Genomic DNA, 24,251 nt, shown 5'->3' with positions numbered 1-24,251 from the left:
CCCCTGTGGTGCAGTCTCAGGGCACAGAGCTCACAGACAACAGAAGCTGCTTTGGCGGACACGCAGAGCCAGGCGCTGTCTGCAAGGCTGCCTCACCCCGAGCTCCACCACCCTCTGCTTACCCTATGTGCCCTAGACGAGGCAGAGTGCCCCCACCCCGATCCATCACCCTCCCAACAGCATGGGTGGGCAGGGCAGCTGTGCCCTCCCAGTGAGGGGTGGATACCACCACTGAGGCTGGAGACTCAAGACAGCCCCAAACCGGGCACACATCAGTTTGGTAGCCCCCTGCCAGGCCAGGCCCACACCCAGGAACACAGCTTGGCAGAGCGCCCAGCCCTGGCATGGGGGCATCCAGAGAAAGGTAGGTCAGGTTTGCAGCACCCACAGGACTGCAGATGGACACCTGTGGCCCCTGCAGTGCAGCTGGCCAGCCCAGGCCTGCTGATGGCTCGCTCACTCAGTCACCTGTACCCCAGGGGTGCTGCCCGCTCCTCTACATCCCCAGGGCCACAGCGGATGCACAGATAGGACTCAAGACAAGAAGTTGAAATGGAACAAGATGAGCACGGATGACGGGGCTCCTGGGCCTTTCTGTTTGGAGTCCCCACCCCCCAGGCAGGGACAGCACAGGCAGGATGGGGGTGTCAGGCAGCTCCCAGGGCGACAGCACAGATGGCACATGGACATGAAGGCGCAGCAGGCACAGGACTGTGCTCTGGCAAAGCCGTGTTCAGACTCTTGAGCTATTACCTGGAGCGGAATCACCTCTGGCACAGCTGCGTCCACAGGAGCCCAGGCAGCCACGAGCAGCCCCGGGGCGGGCAGGCAGGGCTCTGTCCAGCTGCCCAGGAAGACGCACAGGGCGGGGGCAGGGCCCTAAGCTTTCCTGAGGACTGTGTTTTCTAAGAACCTGAAACACTTCGGACTGTGAGTTTTTAATAAAGTATGCGGGAAGAGACTGATGGGTCTGCGGAAGGCTCTGAGACTCCCAGATGGCATCTAAGCATTGGCACCCCACTGAAAGGATCTTTTGATTTACTGTCAACGAGCCGGAGCCTCAGGGTATGCTGGATTCCCGGCTTCCTTTGGCTTTGATCTGTGCAGCTTCTTGCCTTCAGGGGGCCTGGGTAGGGGCTGCCTGGGGCCCGATGGTGAGGACTCCACCTCCATTAGTGACGTCTGTCCATGCCCTGCCTCCCTGCCAGGTTAGACTCACTCCTAGGGAAGTGCTCTGTGGCCCGAGTCTCCACCCAGGCCCGGGGTCCAGAGGGAGCTCTGGCTGGGCATGGTGGCTCCTGCCTGAAATCCCAGTACTTTGGGAGGCCAAAGCAGGAGGAACCACTTTGAGCCCTGGAGTTCAAGACCAGCCTGGGCACAAAGTAGACCAGTCTCTTCAAAACTAAGAAATAAAACATTAGCCAGGCGTGGGACAGTGGTGCATGCCTGCGGTCCCACCTCCGTAAGGCTGAAGTGGGAGGGTCGCTTGAACCCAGGAGGTTAGGGCTGTAGTGAGCTGTGTTCCCACCACTGCACTCCAGCCTGGGTGACAGAGTGAGACCCTGTCTCAAAAAATAAAAAAAAATGGGGAAATGCAGCTCGCACAGACCAGTGCCAAGGGCAGTGCGGCCAAGTGGTTCTCACTCCTGCCCTGACTCACACCCGTTCTCACCAGAAAGTCGGCAGCAAACACGTGGGCAGGCGAGACCTCGGAGAGCTGCAGGGTTAGGATGCTGCGGGCTGTTCTCTGACCTGCACTTGTCTCGTCTCGTCTCCCAGAACGCTGGGACCAGGCGGAGCGTGCTGAACCGTCCACACTGCTGGCTGAGGACCCCGGGGCTGGGGCTGCAAATACTGTGTCCAGTCTCAGCCTGACAGGGGCAGCAGGGGCAGCGGAAAGGGGAGAGCGCAGGCCAGAGCCTGCCAAGGCTGGCTGGGACAGCAGGCCCACATGGAGGGGCTGGGCGTCCCTGCCTCCCCAGCCCAGGCCGCCACCCCCAGCTGTCTGGGAAAGACACCCAAGAGGCTTGCGGGGAGCTCGGCTGTGCTGCGGGTGGGAGCCTGAGCCAACAGGATGTGACAAAGTTCAGAGCCCAAGGCCACTGCAAGGTCACTGTGCGGAAGCCACAGACATTGGTCCCTGCCGGAGGACACGTGAGAGGCCCTACCTCCTGTAGGACGTGGCCCTGGGCAGTGAGTGCCTCGAACTACTCAGTGATAGCACCAGCACCTCTCACTAAGTACCCAATGACAGCACCAGCACCTCTCACCAAGTACCCAGTGACAGCATCAGCACCTCTCACCAAGTACCCACTGACACCACCAGCACCTCTAAGTACCCAGTGATAGCACCAGCACCTCTCACCAACTACCCAGTGACAGCACAAGCACCTCTCACCAACTACCCAGTGATACCTCCAGCACCTCTCACTAAGTACCCAGTGACAGCACCAGCACCTCTCACCAACTACCCAGTGACAGCACCAGCACCTCTCACCAACTACCCAGTGACAGCACCAGCACCTCACCAACTACTCAGTGACAGCACCTCTCACCAACTACCCAGTGACAGCACCAGCACCTCTCACCAACTACCCAATGACAGCACCAGTACCTCTCACCAAGTACTCAGTGACAGCACCAGCACCTCACCAACTACCCAGTGACAGCACCAGCACCTCTCACTAACTACCCAGTGACACCACCAGCACCTTTCACCAAGTACCCAGTGACAGCACCTGCACCTCTCACCAAGTACCCAGTGACACCACCAGCACCTCTCACCAACTACCCAGTGATAGCACCTGCACCTCTCACCAAGTACCCAGTGACACCACCAGTACCTCTCACCAAGTACCCAGTGACACCACCAGCACCTCTCACCAACTACCCAGTGACAGCACCTGCACCTCTCACCAAGTACCCAGTGACACCACCAGCACCTCTCACCAACTACCCAGTGACAGCACCTGCACCTCTCACCAAGTACCCACTGACACCACCAGCACCTCTCACCAAGTACCCAGTGACAGCACCAGCACCTCTCACCAAGTACCCAGTGACAGCACCAGCACCTCTCACCAAGTACCCAGTGACAGCACCAGCACCTCTCACCAACTACCCAGTGACACCACCTGCACCTCTCACCAACTACCCAGTGACACCACCTGTACCTCTCACCAAGTACCCAGTGACAGCACCAGCACCTCTCACCAAGTACCCAGTGACAGCACCAGCACCTCTCACCAAGTACCCAGTGAGCACCAGCACCTCAAGTACCCAGTGACAGCACCAGCACCTCTCACCAAGTACCCAGTGACAGCACCAGCACCTCTCACCAACTACCCAGTGACACCACCAGCACCTCTCACCAACTACCCAGTGACACCACCTGCACCTCTCACCAAGTACCCAATGACAGCACCAGCACCTCTCACCGAGTACCCAGTGACACCACCAGCACCTCTCACCAAGTACCCAGTGACAGCACCAGCACCTCTCACCAACTACCCAGTGACACCACCTGCACCTCTCACCAAGTACCCAGTGACAGCACCAGCACCTCTCACTGAGTACCCACTGACACCACCAGCACCTCTCACCAAGTACCCAGTGACAGCACCAGCACCTCTCACCAACTACCCAGTGACACCACCTGTACCTCTCACCAAGTACCCAGTGACAGCACCAGCACCTCTCACCAAGTACCCAGTGACAGCACCAGCACCTCTCACCAAGTACCCAGTGAGCACCAGCACCTCAAGTACCCAGTGACAGCACCAGCACCTCTCACCAAGTACCCAGTGACAGCACCAGCACCTCTCACCGAGTACCCAGTGACACCACCAGCACCTCTCACCAACTACCCAGTGACACCACCTGCACCTCTCACCGAGTACCCAGTGACACCACCAGCACCTCTCACCAACTACCCAGTGACACCACCAGCACCTCTTGAGCCGGCAAAGGAAAGTCACTGGACACATCCAAGAACAGATGGCCCTGAGGAGGCCTGCGTTGCGTTCGGGGAGCTGCGGGGTGGGCAGGGCGCTGGCCTCAGGATACAGAGGCTCTGGGCTCTTTCTCCTCACTGAGAGGCACCCATCAGAGCCTCCTAAGCAAGGCCGCAGGGGTGAGCAGTAGCTTTTGTAATTTTTAAATTGTATTATTTTGAGACAGTCTTTTCTGTCCTCCAGGCTGGAGTACAGTGGCACAGTCACAGCTTACTGCAACCTCTACCTCTAGGCTCAAGCAATCCTCCCACCTCAGCCTCCCAAGAAGCTGGGACTGCAGGGGCATGCCACTATGCTTGGCTAATTAAAAATTTTTTTGTTGAGACGGGGGTCTCCTTATGTTGCCCAGGCTGATCTCAAACTCCTAGGCTTAAGAGATCCTCTCGCCTGCCCCAAAGTGCTGGTATTACAGGCATGGGCCACTGTGCCCAGCCAACTGGCAGCTTTTACACAAGGCATGGATGCCAGCGCCACAGAACCAGCTGGGGCCAGGAGGCCTGGGCGTGGGCACCTCTGCCAGGAAGGAGCTGGTCAGGAGGTCTCTCACAGCTGGAGTTTGAGGGGCTGGGAACGCCCGCCAGCCCATGGGTGGCTCCTGGCATGTCTCAGGGCTCCCATCCCCAGAGTCCAGCTCCCTAAGGGAGAGCAGCTTCCCACTGCAGCCAAGCAGAACCTAGGTGCGCTTCGGAATGTGGGCAGCTACCTAGGATCACTTCCTGAACCGACGACTTGAACATGAAACAGAAAGATGCCGAGGAGAAACGGAGCCATCACAAAGTGTGTTGCAACCAGTGAGGCGACGCCAGACCAGAAGTGGGCGGACAGGGGCTGATCTGCCTCCACTTAAAACTGTTCCTCCATGTCTTCAGAAGGTCAGCCCTTCTGGAATCCAGTCTAGCGTGAGTGCTTGGGCCTCACTGACAAGGAATGTGGACAATGGCCAGGGGCACTCAGCCCTCCACTCTCATTCCAAGGCCCCCTTCCCAGGGCCCAAAGCTGGGGCACTGCAGGGTGGCGACAGCTGGGGAGTCCCTTGACCAACTGCAAGTGGCTTTCGACACCTCCAATCCCAGCTGAGTTGTCAGACCAGGCTGATGGTGTGGCCAGGAGACTGACCCCTGGCGCTGGGGTGCAGTGCTGGGCTGAGATGAGCACCACCGCCCTACTGGCACTGCCACCTGGGTCTCTGCCCTCCACCAAGGGATGTGGTCCCTGACAGAGGCTGTTGCAGCCTCACCTCCAAGCCTTCACCCCTCCCAAGCCTCACCAGGCAAGGGCAGCACAGCCCCCTCAGCTCAGAGGGACCTGGGGAAGTAGGGGGTCTTGGAAGGGAGGAAGATGGAGGAGGAAGGCGAGGTGGCAGCCCGGGCCAGCCCAGGGCACCCCCATCCAGTCCCCGTGCTTCAGCGGCAGTTTTCTACAAACCTACAGAACTCGTCCTGAATCTCAACCACAGAAAGGCAGCTACACAGGACGGGGTCTTTGATCTGCCTGTGGCCTGGCTGCCATGGGCCGGGATGCCTGCTGTGACCACCAGGGACACTTGGGGACTGCCGTCCTTTGTGAAGGACGTGGGCACTGGCTCTGCGGAGCCACTCTTCCAGCACCCTGGGGACAGGAGGGTGGTGGGAAGCAGGACCTGCCCAGACGCAGGTGCTGGGGATTGGAAGGTATGGGCATGAGGGCAGAGGGCCTGCTCCTGCACAGCCTGGCACATCCCAAGTATACACTGGAAACCAGGGAAGTGGCCCCCTCAACCCTGGAGGAAACAGGCTCAGACCCCGACTTCAGAGTCCCACCGGAACTGGAGCCAGAGAGGCCCAGCGCCCCGGAGTGAGCATCAGCTCCAACCTGGACCCAGCAGCCTCCAGGTCTGCAGAGCCAGACAAGATGCAGCCAGTGTCTTGGGACCACGCTGTGGGGCTTGGGGGACAGAAGCAGCATGCCCCAGTGGCCATGGAGCTCCCCCAGGCTGTCCCCAGGACCCCAACCACAGTCCCAAAGGCACACCCAGAGGAGCCCAAGCCGGCGCTGCGGGTCAGGTGGGAGAGGCCCGGTGGCAGCTGCTTGCCACAGTCACCCTTTGACTGTAACTGAAGGGCCGGCAGGGCGGGAGAGGACCAGACAGAGGGTCAGGGCCAGAGCCACACCCAACAGTGGGGGGAGCCCCAGGCGCAGCCAGCCAGAGCCCACAAGCTTCCAAGATAGGGGGAAGGAGACCATGAACCCAAGGAGGGAACCCGGGAGAGAAGGCCCGACACCCAGAGCAAGAGGCAGGCTCGGCGGACCCCCAGCCCCACCAGGCAGCTGGGCCTTCCCCACCCAGGCTGCGTGGCTGAGGCCAGAGGGCCCGTGTAGAGCCGCTGGAGAGGCCACTGACCGCACAAGCGCGTCAGGCAACTTACTAACTCTAGTCAGGCGGCTCAGAGTCTGGCCACTTCCACATCAGCGCTGTAAGGAAACACAAGGCTCAGTTGGAGGCGGCACGGGGTCTGGGACTCGGCGCAGAGGAGGGGCCACGGGCGAGCTGCCTGGAGGAGATCCCGGACCCCGGAGCACGCGGAGCGGGCACACGGCTGGGGCACCGGCCCTTGCAGACGGACGGCGCCTGCGGAGCCCGCCTCAGCCGTGAGGCAGCCCACACTCTCCCCGGGGACGACGGGCCCCCGGAACCCCGTCAGGGTGCGCGACTGTCGCCAGGCTGGCACTGTTTGCAAGCCCAGGTTACTCCAGCAGGCGACAGAGTGTCGAGAAAGTACCCGGCAGAAACGGGCACGAGGCGGGGCCCCCGTGGCCCAGCTGCACGCCGGGTACCGGAAAGAGGTCCATACCCAACTCGTGCAATAAATAAAACTTTTATTCCAACAAGTAACTGCAGTACAGGGCACAATTCCGATTTTAAAAAAAGGAAAGGAAACAGGAAAAAATATGTGGAGCACTTTACGTCTTCATACAAGTGTTGCTGTTTTTGTGTCTACATTCATCCATTGAGCATGGAGTCCCCTGGATTTGGAATCTTTAGCGCAGCAGGAGCGCCAGCGCGGAAGGGTCTCTACACGGGGCCCGGTCCGGCCACGTTTTCCTTAACGTCGCGCAGTCCGCGGCTTGAGCTGCTCCCACACAAACACTACCAGCCACGTCCCAGTCCACGGGGAGGTGTGCGGGAGGCTTTTGCTAAACCACATCAGATCAAGGAGCGTCTCGGCTTCCCGGGGCCCCCAGCGGCAGGCAGGCGGGGCCTGTGCCCACTCCCCAGAGTTCAGTGTGTGAAGAGACAATACCGGAAGCCACTGAGTCCACTGTGTTTGTTTCCAAAGTCACCAAGACACACAAAAAGACGAGAGCGTTTAGGAAGAACCAGGCAGGGACTGCCTGCTTCTCCCAGGTGGGAGGCCTGGGTGTGGCGTGCCCAGAGCTGCCCTCCCCTGGCCAGGCCCAGCCCGCAGACCCTGCCCCGGGCAGCCAGGTAGCCCGGGGCAGCTTCAATGCCCTCACAAGGCTGGTCAAAGGAATGTGGGGGTGGGGTGGTCTCTGGAGGTCTTTGGAATGTCCATGTGCGGCCGGGCAGCGCCTGTCCCGGACCTCCCTCCTGCTGGTGCCCAACAGGAGGCAACGCCACCCTGCCTCTCTGCTCTATGTACACCTGGCCCTTGGCGTCCAGAGGGAGAAGCCCTCGGGTGCCTGGGCCCGGCCTCCCTCACAGGAGCGGCCGGTTTCCTCAGGAGGCCCCCTGAGCTTGGCACAAGCCCCCTTTCCCTGTGCAGCCCTTGACGGGGGCCAGGGCGGCCAGGGACGCCAGCGCCTTCCCCGTCCGGACAGAGGCCAGCGCGCCAGGGAGTCAGATGCGAGATAGCGGTGCGCACACCAGAGTCCATGCAGATCGGGTTTTGTTTTTCAGGAAAAAAAGTCCTTTTTCCCGTTTTTCATTTTTTTTTTTTTTTTTTTAAATATTTTTCTTTTTCTTCAAACTTTAGACCTGGCTCACGGCGAGTCTGAGAAAAGCAGAGTGCCACAGACACTGCAGGGTGGGTCCTGCCTGGCAGTTTCTGCTCGAAAGGCTGGGACACACGGGGAGGGGCGCGCGAACACGGGGCGGGTAGAGCAGCACCATGGACCCTGTGGGATCACAGAGTCTGGGGTCACCAACCAAAAGGCAGGGGGCAGGTGGGAAAGAAAACCCAAGAACAAACCAGCGAGAGCTGAGGAGGAAAACGGACGGAGACCGGGGGGACGGCGCGGAAGCTCTTCAGAGCAGCGGCTGCCCGGGGTCAGCGTCCTCACACTGTGGACACCAGCGTGCCGCTGCCACTGCGAACAAAGCACAGGACGGCTGCCCAGCTGCACACTGCTGCCAGCCACCGGTGGCGCATCCGCCCGCACCCAGCAATGCCCCTTCCAGTAGCTCCCTCAGGGAAGGCCCAGGACAAGGGTGGAGCACAGGCTGCAGCCCCAGCCATCAATGGCACCCTTAGCCACCTTCCCCAACCCTGTCCTTGCCTGACACGGATGGATGGGGCTGGCCTGATGCCAGGAAAGAGGGGCAGGGCCCAGGGGGCGTCCTGTGCCACTGGGAGAGAGCAGGAGGCCCTGGGGGGCGTCCCCGGCTCTAGCAGGGGTGAAGGGCCAGGCTGGGCCCTAAAGGAACAAGAGTTGACCCCAGGTCCTAAGAGAGGGACCTGCCCTGACCCAGCCTCTTGCAGACCCACCATGGTCCCACAGACAGGTCTGAAAGGCCCCTTACCTGCTCATGGACCTCGATCCATAGTCTTCCAGACCCTGGGGGCAAAGGTGGAAACAGGTCAGGCCAGGTGACGGGGCTGAGGTCACCCCCCTCCGGTGCCTGTACACACCCGCAGTGATCCCGCCTGGGCAGGGTTCAAATCCTGTTCCCTTGGAAGGCTCCCCATCTCCTGGCCCAGCACTCAGGGGCCTGCCTGGAGCCCTGGTCCCTGTGGTGAAGTGATGACTGCCCAAATTAATGGGGATGCCTCCTCCAGCCAGCGGCCAAGTCAGACTGTGTGCATGTGGCACACTCCAAAGCACACGCAGGACCGGCCGCCCGGGACCCTCTGCCTGCCCCCAGGGAGCTGAGGCCCCTCAGGGCACCTGCAGCACCTCACCCATGCCTGGGCGGGCCCATGGGTGGGGGGACCCAGGCCCGGATCCCAGCTGCAGTCTCCTGGAAACTTGTCATGTGTACCATCCCAGACCCGGCGAGGGTGACACTGCCCAGGAGAAGAGCCCAGGCGTGGGGCTGGGGCTGGCTATGACCTTTAGCTGCCAACATGGGCTTGCCCAGGGCCTAAGGCAGGTGCAGACCCCGCCGTGGCTCTCCTAGCACAGAGACCAGCTTGTGGCATCCACCGCCCAGAGCCCGACCCTCTCCAGCTCGCCTCCTGCAGCCTCAGCTCAGGCTGTCAACCTAGGGGCCCCTCATTTGTGGGTCAATGGCTGAGCGGTCACCCAGGCTGCCCATATCTTGGAAAGCTGGGTGTTCTCTCTACTCACTGCCTGAGGCCCAGCCCTGTAGCCTGGCTCCGGGAGCAAAGCTGCTACCCCAGCCAACATCCCACACACTGAACCTCTGGCTGAGGAGCCCTAGGCCAGTAGGGGTCTCCACCCCTCCAACCCCAGGAGCCTCTCTGGATGGGGTGGGCTGGACCCAGCAAGCCGCGAAGCACCCCCGGACCCTGCCCCAGCCTTAAATTTCACGACCGCCATGATCCGCAGCTTCCCGGGGCCTATGCCAGGGCCAAGGACTCAGGCCCTGACCCTGAACCTCTGGCTGCTGGCACCAGATGGCCCAAATCCAGGGTCACACTGACTGGAAGGGCCCCGCCATGTGCCAGGGCTGAGCAGCACATGCTCCATCCATGGCTGTGACTGAGGGAGCCCCGAGGCTCTCCGGAAGGGATCCTGGAAGCCAGGCCTTCCCTGACCCCCCCCGGGTCTCCCAAGAGGTGGCAGCGTCCAGGCCCATCCCTAGGCCAGCCACTTCCCAGCCCAGATGCTGCCCCGGTGGGCACAGCAGTGAGCTGTCTGTGGCTGGCTGAGGGCACCTGAGTGATGAGTGATGATGAGTGATGATGGGCCACCCCCAGCCCGAGCGCGCCCACACAGGGAGCCTGCTGGGGCAAGGCGGGCAGCCTGTGGTCCAAGCAGGGGTGTACACAAATGTCCCAAATCACAGAGTCTTCGCCCCAGAGCTACCCAAAGAAACCCAGAGCCCCAGGCGCCTGGCCTGTCAGCGGAGGCTCCAGTACAGGACTACAGGCTGCCCACCGTTCCACCTGCGGGCCCTCCCGCTTGCTGACCTGGGAGAAGGCCGGCACGGCCACGCTGTAGGGCCTCTGCTTGAAGCCACTGGCCGTCTGGGCAGGGAAGGCGCGGGAGGTGGCGCCGTAGTCGGGGGGCGGGATGGCCAAGTCGTCCTTGTCCAGGAGGTTGCCTGTGCTGCTGCTCTTCCCTTGCTGCAAGCTGCAGGGACAGAGACTCAGAGGCGGTCCAGCAGTCCGGGCCCCCCACAACCCGCACCCTGTTCCTGGACAGCCCACCCTCACCTATCGCACACCACATGCGGGCAGGCTGCTCTCAGGCCAAGGCCGAAGCCCTGGGGACAATGGGCCGGGCCAGTCCGGCCTCCCTCCCACCTCCTGGTCATGAAGCTGAGCCAGGAGGATTCTAGAGGGGCTGCGTTGCCACGGCAATCCCCGCCCCTCCCAGCAGCCCCGCCACTACCAGCTTTCAGCTGTGATTCTCTGAAGGCTAGGAGAACCCGGAGGACCTGGGACAGCCAGGCCCCGCACACCTGGTGCCCAGGAGCAGCCCTCACAGCACCTGCCACCTGCACTGGTGTCCCCAGGGCTCAGGCCCCGCCGCGCAGGGCACCTCTGTGCTTCCACCCACAAGGAGCCGGAAGCCCAGCCCAGCTCTCTGAGCCTAGGGGCCTGGTCATCCCCTCTCCAGAGCTAGGGACCTTGCCCTCCCATCAGGCCCAGCGCTCACCTCATGTGCAGCCTGTCGCTGCCGTCGCTGTCCAGGACCCGGGTGTAAGAGAAGGGAAACCAGCCCCGCCTGGAAGAGAGGCCCCAGGTAAGAGCCATGCTCAGCGCGGAGACCCCCAGGTGGGGCAATGGCGCCCCATCCCCCACAACCATCGTTCCCCCGTCAACCACCGTCAAGCCCAGGTCCCTCTAACTCCCCAGCATGGCTGCACCGCTGTCTCTGAAGGAACAGATGCCAGCGCTCCGGAGAAACCAAGACTCCAGCCCACTTCCGCTGTGTGCTCAGCCTCAAGGGGAAGGCAGCCTGGGCTGTCCCCACCCTAATGGGAGCTGCCGGCCCCACCTGACCCAACTGCAACGCCCCAGGGCCCAGGCAGAGCCATCGCTCCTGCTTCCCAGCCCCAACACCACACTGAGCCACGGACGGGAACAAGGCCGGAATGGCCACTGGAAGGGGTGGAGCAGTCTCCTGGGAAACCCCCGTCCTCAGGCCCCTCATCAGGCCTCCTGGGAGACACCTCGCCCTCAGCCTCCTCCCCAAGCCTCCTGGGAGACCCCCTGCCCTTAGTACCCCCCAGGGGGCACAGGAAGGCACAAATGTCAGGCCCTTTTCCCGTCTTACCAAAAGATACACCTAAACACAGCCCTGAGAAGGGAGCCCGACCCAGGCAGCCCCCAAGTCCAGCGAGGGTGGCAGCCTGGCCCAGCCTCTCTGCAACAACATTCACCATGAGGTGACTTCTAGAACTCCAAACTATAGAGCCCATCAGGTGTGTGAGAGTTGAAGACCGAAAAAAGGCTTCGGTCTCAGGATGGCCAAGCCCTGCTCTGCATCTGTGAACTGCAGGAAACTCATGCCCTACCCACAGGGCTTTGGCCAGACATGCTGAGCGTGTACACATGTAGTACGCCACACCCTGCGCCCAACTGAGTGGCAGAGGGAGGCGATGGTGCAAGGTCACCAGACTCTGCAGTGGGAGACCTCTGGTGTGGGGGGAGACCCCTCCTGTTGGGGAAGATCCTGCCGGGAGGTGGGAGGGTAAAGAACCCTGCCAGGGGGAGGATGCCTGCTGGTGGGAATACCCGAGGTCATGTTTGCTCTCTGCCCACGTTTTCTAAGGCGAGAACCTGTGACCTGCACAGTCAGTCTGAATACAGGGAGGTCCCCGTGCATTTGAGCACTGCCACCCCACACGCTTGCTGCAGGCAGCGGCCCCTGGAACCTGCCCCCTAACACATCTGAGCACCACCCCGCACGCTTGCTGCAGGCATCTGCCCCTGGAACCCCCCAATGCATCTGAGCCGCCACCCCGCATGCTTGCAGGCATCCATCTGCCCCTGGACCCAGCCCCAGCAAACACTCACATCTTGGTCTTCTCACTCTCTCCGTAGTGCCAGCCGTCCCGGGCCTCAGGCACCAGCAGGGTAATGAGGTCACCCTCCTTGAAGCTCAGCAGGGTGCTGTTGTCCCCAGCGGCGTGGGAGAAGATGGCCTTTACCCGCATGCGGCCATTGCGCTCCAGGCCGGCTGCCATGGAGCTCGAACGAGGCAGAGTCTTGTTCTCGGCTGCTGGGACAAGGGACATGTAAGGGGACTCTGCCCCGCCCCCCCCCCCCTTGCTGGCAGCAGAGCCCAGGGAGCCTGGTGGAGGTGTGCACCAATGAGTGCGTGAGGCGTTCCTGGGACGGCTAAGCTCTCCGGAACAGCAGCCACCTGCTCCCTAATGGCTGCTGCCTGCAGGAGCCTGATAACCCTGTACCCCACTCATGCCCCCGCCGAGCACCAGAGGCTTGACAGCAGGGAGCTGAGTGCTACGCAAGCACACATGTACCACACACATGTAGGCACGCACACACACAGTCACACTTGTGAGCCTCAGGGTCTCCCAGGCCCCAAACTCCAGGGTGTGGCATGACTACAGGGCCTGGGGAGGTGCGCCCAAGGATCCCAGCCCAACTCCCCAGCAGAGCCCTTACTGGTGGCATAGCTGTTTTTGGGGGTCACGCTCTTGCGCACAGGGAGCGTGTTGGAGTAGGAGTCGCTCAGCTTGCTCTGAGACTGCGGAGGAGACAGGGATTTGGGCTGGGCAGCCTTTCGGTCAGCCCAGGGGCTATAGTCCTCGCCATCCGGGCCCGCCACGCCATTCATGATGGGTGTGTTCTCCTGGGCAGACATCCGCTGCAGGGAAGGAGTGGGGCAGGCTGTTACTGGAGCCCCCCCCGGGCAAGGCGGGGGGAAGAGCACCCTCCACCCCCTCAAGCAGGTGCCCTTGGCCTCTGTACCCTGGCCGCTCCCCTACCCCCAAGAACGAGCTGCCCTCCCTCCCACACCCGTGACGCTTTCTGGAGGCCACAGACTCACCCCCACAAATGGTGCCAGCTCGGGGGGTACCGGCAGGGGCTTGGCCCCCGGAATGGGGTCGGAGATGACCAGGTTGGACTTAGAGGCCGACAGGGCGCTGGGGAGAGCAGCGCCGTTGCTTGCCACCTGCTGCATCAGCTGCACGGCGCGCTCCGGGATCTTGCTGGGGTCGGCACAGGCCTGTTGCCACAGCGGCAGCTTCTGTGCCAGCAGCTCCTTGCCCTGAAGTGTAGAAAGCCGGAAGGGAGGGGTCAGGACGGCTCAGGGCCAGGCACCCTCTGGGGCTGGGGGCTGCTCTTCACCAGGTGATGCCTCTCAGTGGGATAGGCCACCCGTGAGCCCGACCCCAACGCATGGAAGCCGCTGCTGGAAAAGGGCCCAAGGGGTGACCAGAAGCCGTACAGTTGGGGGACCTCCAGGGATGAGATCAAACCCAGGTCCAACCCCCGTGGGGCCCAGCAGGGACTGGAGGAAGGAGAAATGGACAGGGGCACACAAGGTCAAACCCTGGTGGGCAAACCCCAATGTGCTAGGAAGGCGTCCCAGGTGGCCGGGAGCTTGCTGCCCAGTGAGGGTCACGCCAGGCTGCTGAGGGCAGGAAGTCGGCCCCATCAGATGCACTGAGGCTCACTGCTCCATCCACCGCCTGTGTGTCCCGGAGCCCACTCTGCCTCAGCCACAGTCTGCGGACTGCGGGACACAGCAGACTGGCTGGGCACAGTGGGGATGAAGAATAAGGAAGCCACAGGAGTGGCGAAAGGTTCTGGAACTGGGGAGCAGCCACACCTGAGTCCTGGGTGCGAACCCAACAGCCCCTGCTGCTCCTTGCCGTTTGGCCTAAATAGACTGCAGGGCCTGAATCCCCAGGACCTCAGACCCCAAAGCCCAGGGCCAGAACTGCTATGTCTCTGGCACCTCTGGGTGCCTCTCCAACTTTCACTGCTCCCCTCACTCATCCTTGCTCCCTTCTACAGTGGCTGGGCACCCACGTGGGGAACCAGAGAAGGCTCCGACAACAGCCCTTTTAGACCAGGGGTCCACAAACCACGGCCTGAGGACTTGCCTCCTGTTTTGTAAACCAAGTTTTATTGGAATACAGCTATGCGTCTATTTGTGAATCATTCATTCATGGCTGTCCTCACATTGCAGTCACAGAGCTGGAGACCGTGTGACCCACAGAGTCAAAAGCATGAACTCTGGCCATTCAGAACATCTACCGAGCCCTGGCTTAGATCGGTGGTAGAGTAGTGAATCTTGGGGGGTGTGGAGAGGCCAGCAGGGACCAGCACCAGGGCAGATGGCCGGGGGACACCAACCTCACAGCAGCAGGGCGCCAATACAGTGGCCACGAGTCAGTGTCACCCCCTCCAGCCTGAGACCCTGTGACTGCCTAGAGGCAGGCCCGAACCCAAGCACCAGGGAGCTACCAGGAACTGCCCTGGGAGGAGGCCACCCTCATACTCTGACCCCTGCCCAGAGGCTTGTCCAAGTGGGTCTCTGGGACCCAGGTCTCTTCCACACATGCCCAGGAGCTCAGTTGCTGCCCCTGCACGGGCACGATCTGCATTCCCCTCCAGGGAGACAGCGGCGCCTGCGGCCAGCAGCCCGGCCTTCCTGCCCTCCGTCCCTGCCGGCAGCACCCCGGCCACTGACAGCCTGGTATCACTCCCGGGCCCAGGCCCCGCCAGATGGCGCAGATGCCCGCCGCTGTCCTGGGTCTAGCAGGTGGAAGGCTTGCGCTCCACAGCGCCCCCTGCCTAGCAGCCGGGGCGGAAAGCCTGCGAGGTTGCCTCCAGGGAACACGGGTGCTGCCGCTGTCCTCCCCTGCACCTGCCCACAGCGCCCAGCAGGCCCAGGCCGGCAGGAGGGGCCTCTCCAGGGAGGGAGGAGCAGCTGTCTCCTGGGTGTCTCCAGGCCGTGGGGACCGGAGCACTGATTCCGTAGCACGTGATAATTGGGGGGAGAACAAGGGTCAAGGTGTAGCCCATGAATCCCTGGGACCCCTTATTTTAGAAAGATATGACCAGGGCCTCTCTGGTGGGCTTGGCTACTGAACTACACCTTCTAAGCTCTTAGGATGTTCCGGAATGTTCCAGGGGACACATCTGATCCCACCCCAGCTCCTACCCATGGACTAGGGATAAACAGGGACCTGCTGGCCCTGCCTGTTCCTGGTGGGGAATCTGGCCTCTGGGCCTTGCCTGCTCTGGGGGCTAAGTCAGCCTTGCTTGCACTGGGGCTCAGGACATCCGTCAAGGGGGCTGCTGCAGCCTCTTCCTGAGGAACTTGCTCCTGGTTCAGCAGGGCTGGGCTTGGTCCTGGGACATGGCGGATCCCAGGGTGGGAATGACCAGGCTGGGGATGCCTAGCAGGAAACACAGGGCCACAGGACTGTGCCAGGGGTAGGCAAGAGAGTCTACGGGCACAAGGAGGGGCCCTTAGCAGACAGGGACGGAGGGGTGTCTCGGAGGCCACGAGGGAGCAGCATGTGGTCACCCAAGGCCCCACTTGGGACCCCAGTGGCTCAGGGGTGCAGGCAGAGGTGATGGAGGCACAGGTCAGAGAGTCTGGGAGCCAGGAGAGGACGCTGTGACCAGGTGTGTGTCCCAGAGAGGTCCCTCTGAACCAGCGTGGGAGGGGCTAGGGGCTGCCTGAGAGCCAGGCAGGGCCCCTGGCTGCCCAGGAAGCAAAGAGGTAGGGCAGGTTTGGGCTGGGTGACGAGTGGTATGTCCACATAGGACAGCCGAGCTGTGGCAGCTGCTGGACCTGGGGCCAGTGGCATGGTGGTCTTGGGTGGCTGGCGACCCAGGCTTAGGGCTGGGATTCCTCAGCACCTCAGGTGAGCAGAGCGATGAGCCCAGAAGCTGTACCCCAGGAATGTGGATTGAGGGGACACAGGAGGAGCAGGTAAAGACACAGAGGCCACTCACCAGGTGCCCCACTGGGACTCCTACACCCAGCAGGAACAAGACCATCCCTAGCATGGCACCGGACTCTGCCTGGCCAGGACATGGCTATGACAGAAAAGCCAAGAACGTTCTTCTAGACGAACGTTCTAGAAGGCCTTGAAAGCCCATCAGACCCTCCCTGGTTGCAGACGGCAATTCTAATGCGAGTCTTCAAAATGCCTGCACCCTGTGACCTGGTAACTCTCCTAGAACTCCATCCCCAAGAAAATCCGAAATAAACCAGAGTTCAAGCCCAGACACTGCCCTGGTGTGTTCCCGGGGCCGGGGCAGGGGCCTCGGTCATTTCTGCCAGTGAGGCCCAGTGCCACGGCGCAGCCCCGAGCTGCCTCACCTTGGAGTGGTAGGCCGCGGAGTTCTTGGCCACGGCGCACTGCTTCTCCACCAGGAAGCAGAAGCGCCTGCGCTCCTCCGTCAGCGCGGTCTTGTAGCCGTCGGACACGTAGTTCTCCAGCTCGCCCTGCTTGTTGCTGATGGCGTCGATGTACTGCAGAGGGAAGAGGACAGAGGCTCAGCCAGCAGTGGGGGGACGCCTGTCAAGCCCAGTTCGGGGCAGCCCCGCGGGCTCAAAGACACGCCCCACTATGCAGAGCAGAGACAGGAAACGGAACAGCGTCTGCAGCCACTCAAGAGACGACCCAGGAGGCTTCAGCCTGATGACCGTGCCCCCTAGGAGGCCTCAGCCACCCCAGACCACTCTTGGTGAGCTGGGGGTCCTGCCTCCAGCGGGAGGCCCTGGCAGGGGGGCCCACCTGTTGGGCGGCGGGGTCATGTGTACCACCTGTGGCCAAGGCACAGAAACCTGGATGTGGATGCACCCCAGCTCCACGGCTTCTTGGTCCCCCCCCACCCCGTCGCCTGGAGCACCCTCACCTATATGCCTGTGCCTCCAGGGCACCTCCATCTCCACCAGCAGGAGAGGCAGGAAAAGCAGGAGAGCTGGAGTCCAGGACACTGGCTGAGGACCCCAGGGAAGCCCTCTGCGGCAGAGGGGACCCGGGGCACCTCACCTCCTCTCTCACTGGCTCCAGCTCTGAGCGAGGGGGAGCGGGGCGGTGAGACATCTGGCCAACTGTTTTCCGGAGGAGTGCTCACCAAGGGAGAACGTGAGAAGGAAGTTTGTGGGAGGATCAGACAAGAGATCACTGAGTGGAAGCCGGAGGCCCAGAAAGCAAGACCCCCATCCGAGGGGACGGCAAGGTCAGACCATGCTTGTCAGAACAGGATGAGCCCTGGTGAGGGGCCAGCACAGAGCTAGGAATGCAGAGTGGGCCTGACTGCTGCCCTCCTACCTCAGAGCTGCCCGAGTACCCACCTAGATGTCCCATGGGATGGGGAGAATGTGACACGGACAAACACGGAAGCTGTGGAAACCCCCTCAGCCTTGGCAGGTGTCCTGGGCACAGGAAAGACAGGTAGTCAAGCCAGACCCTACAATCAGGGGCAGCCAGCAGGCAGCCCTGACCCCGCCCCGGCAGTCGGCCCCTCTGTAGCCCTTGCAACGGAGGCCCCAGCTCTGACCCTGGCAGCTGCCACATCCCGGCCACGCTGTGCTTCCTGGTGGGCACACAATCCTCTCAGGAAGGGTTCTGGCCAAAATGACAGAGAAACCACTCCGGCCAAAATAGTTTACCCAAAAGGAAAACCGAGTCTCAACCTGATAGAGCCTCCAGATCCAGCTACCAAGTCTGAACGCACCAGGACGGAGGGTACAGTAAAGAGCCAAGATCGCACCACTGTGCTCCAGGTCTAAGCAACAAGAGCGAACTCCGTCTCAAAAAAAAAAAAAAAAAAAAAAAAAAAGCCACAAACAGACTAGTCAATCCACAGGGACAGAAAGTGGGATGGAGGCGGCTGGGGCTGGGGGCCGGGAGCTGGCATTTTGTGGGAACAGAACTTCCGTTTGGGAAGATGGAAAGTTCTGGAGATGGAGGGTGGTGATTGATGATCACGCAATCATGTGAACGCGCTAAGGCCGCTCAACCATGCACTTAAAAATGGTTCATGTTCAATGTATCAGCCACGTGTACTTCATCACAGTTTAAAAACTCTTTAAAGAAATGGTACAAGCAAACGGCTGAGCCCAGGCCTTTCTGCGTGGGCCGCAAGAGGAAGTTGGAGGAGGGAGTCTGGGGGAGAGTGGGGAAGAGGCGGAGGGCAGCCGCTGCCTCCCCGGCCCTGGACCATGCGCCCGCCCTGGGTGGAGGCGCCTCCCAGCCTGCCCATGGGTGCCGGGCTTGCTGTGTGACTCACAGGGCCAACAGGGCTGTGAGTGGCAGTGACAGTCCTGAACCCCAGGGTGCTCTGCTGCAGTCCCTCCAGGAAGAGCATATGCCTACCCACCCACTGCCAGCCACTCCACAACCCCAGCTGGCACATTATGTGCCTGAGGTCTGGAGCAGTGCGTGGCACCACAGCGCTGTGGCACAGCCGACACATGGTACCCGGGATTCCCAATCCCAAAACCCAGGCCTGACACTGGGTGCTGGCGGGGGCTGGGGGGTCAACTGGGGCCCTGGACATTGAAGGCTCTCTGGTTTTGAAGGCTGGAAACTTTCTGTCCCGAAACCCTGATGAGGCTGCGGGTGGCCACTGAGGGCGAGGGAAGAGCACCCCAGGTGTAGACCCTGTCCCCAGGGAGATACCCAGACCCCTCCTGGGTGGCCACAGGGTTCTGGCAGCTTCAGCAGGGAGCCGGCTTCTCCTCTGCAGGCAGATCTTCTCAGCTCTCCTCTCCCGTGCCCACCCACCTTGGGCTGAGCCCCTACCGGCCTCAGGGAGACCCTCCACAGCATGGCTCAGACCCCCATCCACCAGGACCGCTGTCAATGAGTAGCCAGTTCAGAATCGGCTCTTGAGAAGGCACAGCCTCCGCAAGGGGGCGGCCTCCCCCAACTGACTCAGCCTCGAGGCCGCCCTGCCCATGGCTCTGACTCAGCGTGGGTGGGCAGCGCCGGGCCGGGTGGGCGGTGATCAGAGCAGCCTGTTCCATCTGCCTACCCTCCGCCACACCCCGCAAGCCTCAGCTACATGGTGAGGACCAGCGTGGTGGGGCGTGGGTCGGTCCCAGTGCTACCCCGGGGCGCTGGCTCTGCCTGCTGGCCAGTGCAGTGTGAGCAGACCACGCTGTCCCCAAGGCCTTGGCCTGCCCAGCCACATCCCCCAACACAGAGCCCACCACTGCCCTGCCCTTGCAGCCCGTCTTGCCTTCCCTCACTAAACCGTACCCTCCCTCAAAACAGCTGACTTGCTACCCCTACCCTTAACAGGTTTTCACCCTCCAGAGGCGCTGCAGGGCCTGGCCACAGGGTCATCTAAATGGGACTTGAGATGGCGTTTGGGAAGTGAAAAGTTTGATCACAGGCGAGAAGCCCTTTAAGGCAGCCTTCAGCAGACTTTCCAGCAAGCTCTGCTCCTCAACGCTGAGGCTCTGTCGCCGCCCCCACCGCCGCCGCCGCCTCCTCCGCCGCCGCCTCCTCCACAGCTGGAGCATGAAGTACTTTTCCTCTAGTTATGCAACGTGCATCTACCAGGGCTTCCTGCTCCTGCTCCCAAGAACCTCCAGTGACCTCTCAAGCTCCTTCTCCAGAAGGGGCTGGAGTGGGACAGCCAGATTTGAGGGTACCCTGGGGCCTGGGGAGGGCACGGTGGCCGTGGCCAGGACACACGCTGCAGCCACGGAGGCGGCATGGGGCACGCCGTGCTCCAGCCTCACCTGGGCTGGGCTCCTCTCTTGACCTTCAGGACCAAAGGGACTGGGTGGGGAAGGCATGCTCAGAAACAGGTGGGCTTGTGCCAGAGAGGCCTGGAGATAAACACCCACCCAGAGCAACACCCAGGCCTGGCCCGAGGCTGCCCACAGCGTCCTGCCCTGCTTCTCCCCCAGGGAACTGCCAGGGATGCTGCCTCCAGGCTTTGAGTGCCCTGTAATGGGGTGCCTGCCTTGGTCTTGCACCTTGCGCACAGAGGAGCTGTGTGGTGCCCAGAACCCCTTAAGTGGGGCAGCCTCAGGAATGTGTGTGAGGTTCCACGGGGAGACCCCAACATATCCCATCATCAGGCTTCTGTGCCTTTCCTGGGGACTTTCCTAGTGGTGGTCAGCCCAGAGGGCCTGGTGGGCAACTGCCCCGAGCCCAAGGCCAGAGAGTGCTCAGCAGGAGATCCACAAAAGAAACTGAGGCACTGAGAAAAGGCAGGCCCAGGGGGCTGCCCAGAGCCACAGCCTCCACACGGGTTGCCGTCTAAATTTAGGGACTCGGGGAAACGGAGGGTGCTGCTTGGCGAGGTCACTCCAGGACAGCAGTGTAAACCAGGCTGCAGGGGCCCCTGGGTCTCCTCACCCTGAGAACAGCACCTTCCGAACCCAGGCCCCTGGAGCCCATCCGGCTACCCACCCTACAGGCGGTTTCTGGGTTTCTAGGCTACAGAACTTTCTCACGCTCGTGCTCGGTCCCAGAGGGAGAGTACTGCGATGGGCACTGGCCTCATTAGCAGGGTCTGGCAGCCTCCTAGCCGGGGAGGGAGCAGTATTTTATTTTTAAAGCTTTCATTTACTCAAAGGAGCCCCATAAATGGCTGGGAGTGGCACACAGGCCACAATAGAACCCCAGGGAAAGTCGGGGGAGAGAACTCCAGCTGCACAGTGCTCCAACAGGGCCCCCCAAATCCTGGGGACAGGGAGGAGCGATGGTCCCTGAGTTGCAAGGCACAAAGACCCGCCCCCAAGGGACCAGGGAACTCACACCTACTGCCTCGGAGCCTGCGTCAGCATGTGACACACGGCTGCCACTCTGTCTAGGAATGGCAGCACCTCTCCTCACCTCCTTTTCCAGGACACTAACTCCTCACAGAGAGAGGCCACGTCTGCAGGCTAGATTCTGGAAATCTAGGCCAGGAGGGAGCTTAATCCCACAGGGGCCGGTGCAGGGACAGGGAGGAGAGGAGGTGTCAGCCAGCGCGGCAGGGCCCGGCCACTCTGACCTGCTGTTGGATGGGGATGCCCCATCTGAGCTGTGTGGAAAGTGCAGGGGACAGAGCTCGCCCGGCCTGCACCTCCCACCTCCGACCTGGCAGCCCAACCATCTGCAATGGCCCTGGGGCTCCCCATGGGCGGGCAGTCCCAGTGGCCAGCCCCCTCCAGTCCGCGCCTGCCGCTGAGCCACCGGCTGTGTGCTTAGCTGGGTGCCATGGCGACAGCACTATGGAAACACCCAGCTGAAAGCATTTAAGACCCACAGAACGCTCCCACTGAGTCACCCTGGGCTGAACAGCCCCGTGATCAGAGAAGACAAAAGTGATCAGAACACATCTCTCCTCTCTGCAGCATGTGGTGACTCAGAGTGGGGGAGGGGCCTTCCAGAAACAACCAAGGCGGCTTCGGTTTACCTCATCCGCCGTTTCCCACGTCCCTCAACAATCGCATGTCGCCCCAGGTCCCCTTCAGTGTATGAATGAGAATGCAATTCTCAGCCTCCAGCTGTCACCACGGACGGACAGGCCAGCTGTGGTGTGTGGGGTGAGAAGCAGGCGCCCCAAGGAGCACATGGTCACTGGCTAAACCCGCTGGCCCGGCCTCCTCCGGCTCTGACATTTTCCACCCAGGCAGAGGAGGGAGGGCAGCCGTGGCAGGGTTCAGGAGACAGGAGAACCCTTAAATTTCACACTGAACACGTGCTCAGTGTGTGACCCAGGCTGGGCTGGGCAGAGTCGCGCCCTCTGGCCAGGGGGGCAGGTAAGAGATGGTCATTCCACTCCCTGGGGAAGGCATGCCTGGAAGATTCTCAGGAGGGAGTGGCACCTCTCGGCAGGGTCAGGGATCCATGAACCCTGGGGGCCCCATCTTCCCGGGAAAAGGGCCCCGAGCTTCCGGCAGATTGGCAAGGGGCACCTGGGAGCAACAGGTCCCAAGAGGCCCGAAGCTTGCCCAGTGGTGTCGAAATGGACTGTCTGGTGAGCACGTGGCTGCAGGCACAAGAGAGAGTAGAGCACTTCTGTCCACACCAGTGGGCGGGACACACCTCAGAGGCGGGAGGCCCACACACCAAGCTGTCCCCAAGAGCCAGTAAGACGAAGGCGCAGTGGAGCTAAGATGCCCGAGGGGCCCCACCCTGAGGCTCGGGGAAGCAGAGTGCCCGACCCCCGGCTGCCCTGGCCCTGGTGACATCGAGGGTCCCTGAGCCACCTGTGGACACAGAAGCCCTCAGAGGGCTCCGTGGCTGCTCCGTGGCTCCTGCTTTCTCACACTCCTGTTTTTTCTGGTAAGGACTCCTCAAGGATGTTACTACAGAGAAAGCTGTCTACATGGCTGCCCTCATGGTGGGCTTGTCCACAAATGGCCTTCAGCTCTGAAGGGTTTGCTAAAACTCAGACGGGCCTCGCTCACCCTGCACGTGGCCAGACTCCACGCTGGCCAGCCCTGCTATTATCTTCTCTGAAGATCTGAACAAGGGTGCTTTGTCTCTGCTGTGTTAATTATATACCCTTTAAATAGCACACCTCTCTCCCCTGTCTCAGACCTCCATCTGGGCTACAGGCCTAGCACACCCAGAGAGCATGAGCAGCTGAAGGAGGATCCTGGGGGCAGCAATGCCCCCCACCAGCCCCCTGCATGACAGTGAGCAGAATACCAGTGCCACTTCCCAGGACACCCAGGATGGTCCTGTGGGTGCTACGGAGCCCCCATGGTCTCTGGGAGGCAGCATCCCCAAGAATGCGGGGCCAGCGAGGGCTGCACCCACCTCACCTTCCTCCTCCCCCATCATCTCAGAAAGGGAACCAGGGGAGATGACCTGGCAGAAACCCTGGCTCTCCTTGTAGCCCCAGGCATCATGGCCTAGAAAAGCCCCAGGAGGCTGTGGCGGGCGGGGCAGCTCTGCCTTCCTCTGTAGCAGGAGCCTCCAGAGCTGGCTGAGCAGGGCTACCCAGGGCCAGGGGGTTCAGCCCACGCCCAGCACAATTCTGAGCAGGAGTTGGCCTGCCTGCCCCACACCACTCCTAGCCCGAGCACCGACAAGCTGCACCCAGTGGGCGGGGGCTCCCCTCCCCCACACTCAGGTCCTTCTGTCCACGGCCCAGCCCACTCCCCTCCCACCCTGGGTTCCAGATGTAGGATGGTGCATGTGGACATACCTGCCATCCCCCTTGTCCCCCTCCCTGCCCCAGAGGGGTGGGCACAGTCTGGGCTCTGCTCTGGGCCCCATCCTGGGCCCTGTGGCAATAGCCACAACCCTCTCTTCTGAGGAGGAGCTGGACCAAGCCTGTGACCACGCCCCACAGGCACACTAGTAAACCCACAGAGAAGGTGTCCTCTACCCCAGCCTGTCCACCACGCCCCATGTGCTCTGGAGAACATCCCCTCCACTCAGATGGGCACGTCTGTCAGCACCTGGCCCAGCAAACGTGGCAGTGACCACACTCCCAGGAAGTGAAGGCACCCTTGGCCCGACAGCCCCAGGCCGTGCCCCTTACGTAAAGCTCTCCCGTCCTAGTTAACAAACGCCTCAAATGCTTCCTAACTCTGGCGCCCTGACCTATAACTAAAATTACTTCTTTTCCGGAAATCCCAAAACACCATCTTAATTACGAGCAGTTCTTAAACACAAGAGGCCCCGGCCCAGCCCCACTCGAGGGCACCCTGGCAGGCAGACAGAGAAAGCCACTCTACCAGCCTTTCTGGGGCAGGGCCTGGCTGACCGCACGCCCACCCCTCTCTGCAGCCCCACCTCTGTCCACCAGGGCCTGCTGTCCTGTATCCTTGGTTCTGCTAAGGCCACACGATGAGCCTAGCCGTGAGGGAGGGCAGTGAGCACTGGGGGCCTCGGCCTTGTGGGCACCCTGGAGCATGGAGCTGCTCCTCACACATGCCACAGGCCCAGCTTTGCTGCCTGGCAGCCTCACAGCTCCCAGG

At 61.7% G+C, this 24,251-nt stretch overlaps 1 protein-coding gene across 7 annotated transcripts in view; it reads right to left on the bottom strand.

Moving 5' to 3' along the window:
- BAIAP2 (BAR/IMD domain containing adaptor protein 2) overlaps positions 1-24,251 on the bottom strand; it is a 78,070-nt gene that overhangs the window by 588 nt on the left and 53,231 nt on the right. For 3 of the 7 annotated variants that reach the window (XM_039477009.2, XM_074389045.1, XM_010342321.3), the window contains 7 exons: positions 16,680-16,832; positions 13,380-13,601; positions 12,995-13,196; positions 12,383-12,584; positions 11,019-11,087; positions 10,328-10,490; positions 8,755-8,789 (listed from right to left, as the gene is read on the bottom strand). In XM_039477009.2, coding sequence (XP_039332943.1) covers positions 8,755-8,789; positions 10,328-10,490; positions 11,019-11,087; positions 12,383-12,584; positions 12,995-13,196; positions 13,380-13,601; positions 16,680-16,832 — 1,046 coding nt within the window. Of the gene's footprint in view, positions 1-6,418; positions 6,465-8,037; positions 8,322-8,754; positions 8,790-10,327; positions 10,491-11,018; positions 11,088-12,382; positions 12,585-12,994; positions 13,197-13,379; positions 13,602-16,679; positions 16,833-24,251 lie in introns of those variants that run through there. The other 4 variants (XM_074389046.1, XM_039477010.2, XM_039477011.2 and 1 more) reach the window with 3 other exon arrangements.

This window comes from Saimiri boliviensis, chromosome 17 (assembly GCF_048565385.1).
Source record: "Saimiri boliviensis isolate mSaiBol1 chromosome 17, mSaiBol1.pri, whole genome shotgun sequence".
NCBI lineage: Eukaryota > Metazoa > Chordata > Mammalia > Primates > Cebidae > Saimiri > Saimiri boliviensis.
This window is presented reverse-complemented; position numbering and strand designations above follow the sequence as displayed.